At 33.5% G+C, this 9251-nt stretch overlaps 1 protein-coding gene across 1 annotated transcript; it reads left to right on the forward strand.

Annotated features, from left to right (window-relative positions):
* Nucleotides 1-2444: 2444 nt before the first annotated feature.
* LOC131645176 (probable magnesium transporter NIPA4) lies at nucleotides 2445-8178 on the forward strand. The gene is made up of 9 exons (XM_058915838.1): nucleotides 2445-3037; nucleotides 3980-4036; nucleotides 4223-4313; nucleotides 4386-4546; nucleotides 4622-4749; nucleotides 4856-4993; nucleotides 6335-6427; nucleotides 7566-7674; nucleotides 7805-8178. The coding sequence occupies exons 1-9, from the start codon at nucleotides 2842-2844 to the stop codon at nucleotides 7906-7908; spliced, it is 1077 nt and encodes a 358-aa protein (XP_058771821.1). The 5' UTR covers nucleotides 2445-2841; the 3' UTR covers nucleotides 7909-8178.
* Nucleotides 8179-9251: the final 1073 nt, after the last annotated feature.

Raw genomic sequence — 9251 nt, forward strand, 5'->3', positions numbered from 1 at the left:
CTTCGCGGTGCAAACAAAGGTTCGCGGCGCGTACTGAACACAACCAAACTTCCTGGCTTTTTGCCAAGCAGTTCGCGGCGCCAACACCTGGACGCGGCGCGAACTGACGATTTCCAGAACTCCGAATCGCAGAAAACAGCCTGCGATTTCGCCCTTCTTTCACCGAATCATTACTAAACCAATTCCATTTCAACCAGATTTTACGTACAGCAAACAAGCATATATTATAACACATTTATAATACATTTCAACCATCCAATTAACACCATACATGATCAACACAATCATTATCAATCAATTCTCCCAAAACCTAACATTTCTACAACCTAAGCATAACTCACTTGATGCGAATAACAAGATCAATTCTATCATACTACCTATAATCCCATAATAGAAGATAAACGGAAGAGTCCCCCCTTACCTGAAGGTTGATTCTTCGCTCTTCCTCTTGTCGCACTTCTCTGCTCCTCTTCTCTTTTCACGTTCAGACTCTTTTCCAAATACTGTAACCTCCTCTATTCCATAACTCCTTCTATTTTATTAAAAATAAAATAAAATTATTTTAATTAGTAATAGGGCCTACCAATGCACCCCTCCTTTACTAATCACGACTCAAGCCCATCTGATTAATTCTTCTTAATCCTCAATAATTCCAAATAATTCCCCCATAATTCAATTAAATTAATTTTAAATTAAATTATGAAAAATATGGAGTGTTACAACTCCTACTCCACTAAGATGATTGGTGCATCTCAATTAAGAGGTGGACTTTACATTCTCAATCATCCACAAGTTGCAGTTCCACACACACCTTCTTGTTACACTGATGCATTTTTCAATTTTTTTTTTGAAGCATAATCCTTGTGTCAATGCTGTTAGTTAGTATGCTTTCACACATGACAATAATTGTAATATTTGACACTTAAGACTTGACCATCCTTCACATGACAAGTTAATTGAAATAAACAAAACCTTTCCTTTTGCCCAAATTATGCAATTTGATATACCCTTTATTGTTTGCTTCTAAATCTAGCAAAAAATGTTGTCATGTCCTCATAGTACTTACAAGTATATTGATATTTTTGACTTAGTTCATTTAGACATTTGGGAAAATCATCTCCCATTATCTAGGATGAAGAGCTTTCTCTAACCCCACGTTTTTTATGATGAAGTTATGGGATTCATTATCATGTAAGTCCATGAGTCTCTATAAACACCCTAAACCTCCAAGATTACAGACCAACACAAATCTGATGGGAAAACATACAGGGCCTCTCACAACCATCAAGTGAGAAACCTATACCTCTATCCCATTGTTGTACTTTTATCAAGTACAAATTGCATAATATGATTTGGAAGACTCATAATACAACTTTGAACAAGAATAATACACCTTACTATTTCACCTTGTCAATTTGTTCTTAAAACGATCCACAATAAACACATATTTTCAATAAAATATACAACAAACTAGGATGAGTTATAAATAATATTTTGGAAATGCTTACATGGTGGACATAATACCTGCACAAGGAGTTAAAAATGTCTTTAACCTTGATATTCTAACCAACGTAAGCTTCAAATACATGAATTTTATAATCAACAAATGTCAAATGAAACACTGAAAGTTAATTGAGGTTAAATAAAAAGGATTATAAATGTTATCACTAACAAAATAAAGGATGCAATAACTGATTTATCAAGCCAATTAATATTTTATAAAAGATATTTTTGTTTAAGACTAACTCTTAAAAAGACTTATCAAGCCAATTAATATTTATTTTAAAAGAAAAAAATAGAAATTATAATAATAACGACAATCTGAGATGAAAGGTAAAAAAGACTAAGACATTTCTTGGTGAAATTTTAAATATTCTATCATAGACTCTGACAAGATCTAATTCAATCATCATTTAATAAAAATTTTCTTAAGTATGATATGGAAAATTTTCTACATGATTATATTATGATCAACAATATCCCTCTTAATTATGAAGTTATCTTGATAAACAAAATAATATTCAACACCGCTCGCTCAATCTATTCGAGATTATTTTAATCAATTTTTTAAAAATTATATTGGAGAAAAATATTTATCAAATAGAGTACATAATTTTAGAAGAATACCTTAATGATGATTAGTTGTGTGATGTTAATGTTTGTAAAGTAAATTATAAAAAATATCTTATTAGTAAAATCAAATTTAGAAGAACAAGACATTCCAACATTAAAAAATGAAATGTCATCTATTAGGACATTGAGCTTAAAAGTAAAACAAAGACAAAAATTAAATAAAACTTTATTAATTTCCATTTATAAATAAATAAAATAGCAAAAAAACGAAGAATAATAAAGTACTAGTATCGTGTATTAAGCAGTATTTGTACGACGAGTAAAATAAAATAAAATAAAATAAAATAAAACTAAACGTATTAAGAAAAATTAACGAAGAAGAAAAGGAAGAAGAAGCGAGAAAGGAAAGGTATCGAGATTAAGCAAATTAAGCAAATGAAAGAGTAATAATTCCGAATCAAGTAGTGATTAACAAGAATCAACACAACAAACAATGAAGTGTATCACTCATGTCTCACTCACACTGTAAAATTACTTTTTAATTTTCTGTATTTCCCTTTTTCATATGCAACAATATACGCATATGAATGAAATTGCATTCCCTCAGCATTCCCTTCCGATCCAGAGAAAGTGAACCCTTTGTGACAGCTGTCTGTATCCAGAGATTTAGATTAGATTAGATTTATCGTGTGGTGATTGGTTTCTCTCTTCTTCGCAAGTGGCGAGATCCATCTCGCTCCCACTCGCTAGGGTTTTTGATTTCGCGAGATGGCGACTTCTTCTTCGTCTTCTTCGGCATCGGCGTCGTCGATGTTGTCTACGAGTTCAAGCTGGCGCGAAGGAATGTCATCGGATAATGTTAAAGGTTTAGTGCTTGCGCTTTCGTCCAGTTTCTTCATCGGTGCTAGTTTCATTGTTAAGAAGAAAGGTTTGAAAAAGGCCGGTGCCAGTGGTGTTAGGGCAGGTATAATTCGTTTTCTCTTGAAATCTTACTTTAATTTCAGTTTTCAGTATTCGATCCGGTGGATTGTATGGTGTTGTATTGTATTTGCGGTTTTGTTTTAATGGCTTTGGACTTTACTTGTTTTGTGTTCTTAGTTCTTAGCCTGGGAATTAGTTGCTGAGTTATGTTTAGTTGATGCTATCGACTTCATTTTCGTAGTTTTGGATCAACTGATTATTAGTTTTTCTTAAGATCTGGATTCTTGGAGGTTTTAGTTTTTTGTTTTTTCAGTGGAGAAGTTTTACTGTTTGAAACTGGATGAGTTGCAATGCGGATATATGTAGTTTTGGTCCGTTTAGTAGAGATTAGGTGTTGTCTCTGAATATGAGTGAGTTCTGGTTTTGGTGCTCTTTACAATTGTTTTCTTGTGCTCTTTGATATGGATTAATGAATGATCGGGATTATTATAGAATTGTCTCATTTGTCATGGGGAAAATGGAGTTTGTTGAAGCCTGATCTTGATGACAATGTTATAATATGGTGAAAATGGAGTTTGTTGTGGCCTAAAATGTGGGGGGTTTCCTATTGACATATTTGAGCATATAGGGGTTGGATTGAGAAACTGCCTAATTTTAGTGCTGTCTCAATTGTCATGGAGAAAATGGAGTTTGTTGTGGTCTGATCTTGATGTTGATGTTAAAATATGGTGGAAAAACTGTGCGAGTTGAATAGTTTTCATGTCGTTCGTTGCTACTCGTCAGTATAGACATCTTTTACGTTCCACAGATAATTATACTATGTCCAAATGAATTGGATGCTTGTCATTTCTATTGGCTAAGCCTGGTTTATATATAGACTGGGTAGGGGGCAAGTTTCGTTTTTTGCCTCATTTGTGTTTCTAGTTTATACCCAATCAAATCACGTGCAATGGTAGCTAACTCTCAAAGTGATTATCTTTTGCAGGAAGTGGAGGCTATTCGTACCTGTATGAACCACTTTGGTGGGTGGGCATGATAACTAGTGAGTCATTCACGCTTCTGTTCACTTTATTTTTGCTTTCACATGTTTTCCCAGTGAGTACTTCTACATTCCAATCCACGGATATCAACAAAATATCTGCATACAATTTATTGACCTGATTTGCTTACATCTGATGATACTGAAAATGGATTAAAATGTTTGTTCTAACAATGTTTATTTCAACAGTGATTGTTGGAGAGATTGCCAATTTTGCAGCATATGCATTTGCCCCTGCTATATTGGTCACTCCTCTTGGCGCTCTTAGCATTATTATCAGGCATGATAAAATTTAAGCTTCGTACTTATGCACTAGTCTTGATAAATTCTGATTTTTGATGTTGTCCTGCAGTGCTGCTCTTGCCCATATTATCTTACGGGAGAGACTACATATATTTGGAGTTCTTGGTTGCGCTTTGTGTGTTGTGGGGTCTACAACAATTGTTCTACATGCTCCTCAAGAAAGGGTAATTGAATCAGTGCCAGAAGTGTGGGGTCTTGCTATGGATCCAGGTAGCTACGTTTCAGCCTTGAAATAATATCATATTGTAACCTATTACTAACCAGTCACCAATCTTTCTTTTGCAGCTTTTCTCTTTTATGCGGCATTGGTTATAACAGCTACTTTTATTCTTATCTTCCACTTCATTCCTCTATATGGCCAGACACACATAATGGTTTATGTTGGTGTTTGTTCCCTTGTAGGTTCCCTATCGGTATGTCTCATAATCTATTTGCTGTCAAATAGTCCTTGTTTTCTCCTAGCTCTCTGTTTTTGTTTTTCCTTTTATTTACTTATGTTGTCGGGTTCTCTTTTAATAGGTTATGAGTGTTAAGGCTCTTGGAATTGCCATAAAGTTAACTCTGTCTGGGATGAATCAGCTAATTTACCCTCAAACATGGGTATTTGCGTTAGTTGTAACTGTTTGTATTCTTACGCAGATGAATTATTTAAATAAGGTATGATAGTTTTCTTGTTTCTTGATGCTTATGTTAATTTGAAGTATTATCTTCTATTTCCATAGCGTACTTATTTGGTTTAGTTAACTCTATTATTCCATTGAAATTGATGGAAGTATCATGTGTTTTACACTTTATTTTGGTGAATGCCCTAACATGTGTACTATTTCCTTGATTGTATTGATAAGAATATTAAATTGTTCAAGTGGTGATTGTTATTCTTCTCATCTGGCTTATGCATGATATTTTTCTTGAACATTAGTCTCTTTCTCCTCTCCCACCTATCACCCTATGTCTTTGAGCACATTACTGACATACGACCTCAAGATCTTTTAACAAATTTCTGCAATTGTTTGAGAATTTTATGCGATGATTTAAAAATGAAGAAATGCTTTGTCATACCATATTCACTGCTTAGTGAATAAATAGTGGAACATGTTAAAAGTGGTGAACTGTAAAAGCATTTGTTTTCAAATGATAAAGCCACAAAATCTTGATGGAAGAATTGAAAAATAGGTTAGGAAGAGGTTTTATCAACTAGTTTGAAACCCTTCAACAGTTTATCAACAAAGAAGACAAGGAGAGTTTCATACCCTTAAAATGTGTTTCAAGGTTTCACCGATGTGGCATGCCAACAGGTGAAAGCCTGTGGAAATTTAATGTTGTTTGGTTTGAAAATTTGTGGCTTCGTATGAGTGAGAATATGTGAGGTAACTAAACTAACTTCTGATTCATAGGAAATATTGTTGAAATGAAAAGAAGTTGCTAATTCATAAAGTAACATGATGAAGAACAATACATAAAAATGAGTTTTTCTGGTAAAAAAATGGAAGCATGAAAAAAGAGATCCAAAGAGGAGGAATAATGAATACATTATCCATTTCACATTGTGATGAAGTTATTTTGCAGTTCACTGTGGCAGTTCTGCTATAATAAAGATAATGTTTTTTCCTTAAAACACTTCATGCTTTACGCCATTATTTATGAAAGAGAATTAGTGCATTGAAGTTGACGCCTTATATTCGAATGGATTGCAGGTGGATAATGAATAGGAAGATGTGATGACACAAGTGTAATGAATGGTTTAATAATTTAAATGCATATAAATGCAGGTTTAGGTATCTGATTTGTCTATGTGAAAAAGCTCATCATTTTCTCTATAGCTTAAAACGTAAATGTGTAGGATTAGAATGGAACTTCAATATACAGTTCCCAAATCCTAGATGTTGTTTTGGGCTTGATCCTGCTACTAATTAATATTGTATAGTAACTTTTACACATTGATACATCTATTTTGGGTGGCTAGTTAATTTATGCTATAATTTTCTTCTTCTTCATCAGGCGCTGGATACTTTCAATACGGCAGTGGTATCTCCTATTTACTATGTTATGTTCACAACATTAACCATCGTGGCTAGTGTTATCATGTTTAAGGTAAGTTTTGTTATGAGACTGATATCATTGGCCAATACTTTGTTTCTTTGCTTTAGTTTTTATCACTAATTTTTTTCACATAATCAAGACCGGCTGCATAATTTATAACCTGTGTTTTCTGAAACCTATTGTTGAATGTTGATCTGGTTTATTTAAAGCATAAAACATCTTTCTGTACACTGCATTATGCATGTTAACATACTGCTTGCTTTTAGTGTAATGGCAAGATAGAAAGCGAAATATAAATTATTGCGACAGAGAAGTTCAGATATAAGATTTTCTTTATGTGTTTCCCTGTTGCTCCAAATGGTTTCTTTAGTCACTCCTAGAAAGTTGGAGACATTGTGGTCGTATAATGTTTAGATTTTTGCATACTTGTTAAGATGATATCTTGTGTCATTTTGTTTTAGCATCATTGCAATATGTTTAAAGTTTAAAGGTACAGGTTGTTGGCTAGAACTACAATAGCAAACAATCAAGGCCTTTTTTTTTATTATGATGTTGTCACTTAAGATGTATTTCATAACTTATAGATTTTTAAAATGAAGTCTCTATATAGTTACTTTGAAAATCAATCTCCTCATAAAGAGGGTAGTGTGACAATATTAATTGAGTATCTTTATTTGAATGAAATGTGTGTTACAATATCAATTGAGTATCTTTATTTGAATGCAATTCGTGTTTTTGTGGCATGCATAAAAACATGACATTCTGGGTCTATTTTAAGATGCTATTTTATACCCTATTCGAGAATGACTACTGTAGTCTCTAAAATCATTATACTTTCTTATTATTGATATTTGAGTTTTAGGATGTTACACAAGACCCGGACATTTTTGTCAGTAACAATGGGCGTCCCGCAAAAACAAGTTTTTTTTTTCATGCCACAACATATTTGTCATGGTACCAGAGAAAGTAGGCTAGTATAACCGTTTAGTCACATATGTATTGAACTTGGGATTATAGGTCACAGATATTATTAGCACATTAAGAATTGATTTTAACCTTCATTTTGATTTTTTTCGTGTTTCAGTTGCAGATTCAATAATTTAGATATTTTGACATATCAAATATTTGTCTGTCCTTTGTTTTGCTATTTGAAAGTTGAATTTTGATTGTGTATTAAACTTGATATCAGGACTGGGATCGGCAAAGTCCAACTCAAGTTATCACAGAAATATGTGGATTTGTGACAATACTTTCAGGAACTTTTCTTCTACACAGGACTAAGGATATGGTGACTGATGGTATGCACTAGTGACATCCTTAACATGACTTACATTTCCCTCTCTCGGTCTTGAAATGCACTTCTGGGTGTAAGGTCTTGCCATCTTAAAACATGATTATTAATATTATCTTCTTTTACATGTTTACAAGGTTCATCTATTATTAAACTTAATAAGCATTCAGAAGAAGATGTGTTTGATGATGTTGAAGGGATTCCCCTTAGAAGGCAAGATTCCATGAGAACAGCACCGTGATATATTCTTTGCTTCACATCTTGATATCTCAACAGCTTCAGGTGTCGGGGAGGGAGTTTGTCTAGTGTTTAATGTATTTTACCGATTATTTTCCTCCCCATAATATTTTTTCCTGATACAGTTTGGAGTGGATGGATGAGAGCTTTCTGATCTTGTCTTGTACACTTCTTTACACTCCATACTGAAGACAAACACCAATGTAATTTTCTGCACGCTGATTATATATAGTGTACCCCAGTTAGATGAAAGTATTTACCATCAAGTTTTGAACTGGACAGCTTAACAATGTTTTTATCAGTACCTTTCAATGTAACTCACCCTATTCCTCTCCGCACTTTGCGGAGTAAAATATGGAAGTTATTATATGTAGATTTTAAAGTCAAAGGAACGAATTGTTTAATACATGCCAGTGCCTGGAAGTATTGTTCTAATTCTAAATATGAATATTATAAGGGTCATGCTAACATGTGCCCTTAGGGCACATGTTAAGGATACTATAATTGGGAAAAACTAAATGTAATTAAATACAATAAAGTCTTATTTAAAGTTCCGATACATTGAATACACGCGTTTCAAATTTTTTTTCTATAAATATCTAATTATCTTGTGCCCTTGGGGCACATGTTAGCTTTTCCCATATTATAATTAACAAGATGCACAAGCGCATTGCTTATTTTCTAGTCACCAGGTCAATAGATTAACATTCATTATAGTCCATACTTTGGCATGAGCTTGTTTTATAACTTTTTTTTTTAACAAAACAAACTCAACGAATTTCATTAATCAAAAGATTCAATACTAAGAGGAGTCGAACTTAACAAACTACGTCGAGTCCAAGAATTGGCCGCCCTCGCAAGAGAGTGAGCAACCGAATTTGCTTGACGTTTGACAAACCTCACCTCAAAGTTTGGGAAGGACTGTAATAAACTACAAATGCATTCAATAATAAGACAAAACTTAGAGTCACCCTTTTTTATTTAAAGGGACAGCTTGTGTAATAATTTGGGAATGACTTTCAAAAATCACGAACTCCAAATTCGAGGATATAGTCTCAAGGATAGCCTATTTGAGAGCCAAAGCTTCAGCTTCAAAGACGGAAAGAGTTCCTGGATCTCATGCTATACCTGCATAGATAAAGTTGCCAAAGTGATTAAGCACACACCACCCCCTATTAGTAGTGTCGTTATTATTATTAAAAGCCGCATCCACATTACATTATTAGTCGATTTCTCCTGGGCTTGAAACCATTCATTCCATAAGTAAGCCGCTTTTAATCCCAATTTTGGCGCTTCTTCTTGCTCATTATGTCAGACATAGTCATTCCTGTTTTTCCAAATAACATC

The sequence above is a fragment of the Vicia villosa genome, linkage group LG1 (genome assembly GCF_029867415.1).
Source record: "Vicia villosa cultivar HV-30 ecotype Madison, WI linkage group LG1, Vvil1.0, whole genome shotgun sequence".
Lineage (NCBI taxonomy): Eukaryota > Viridiplantae > Streptophyta > Magnoliopsida > Fabales > Fabaceae > Vicia > Vicia villosa.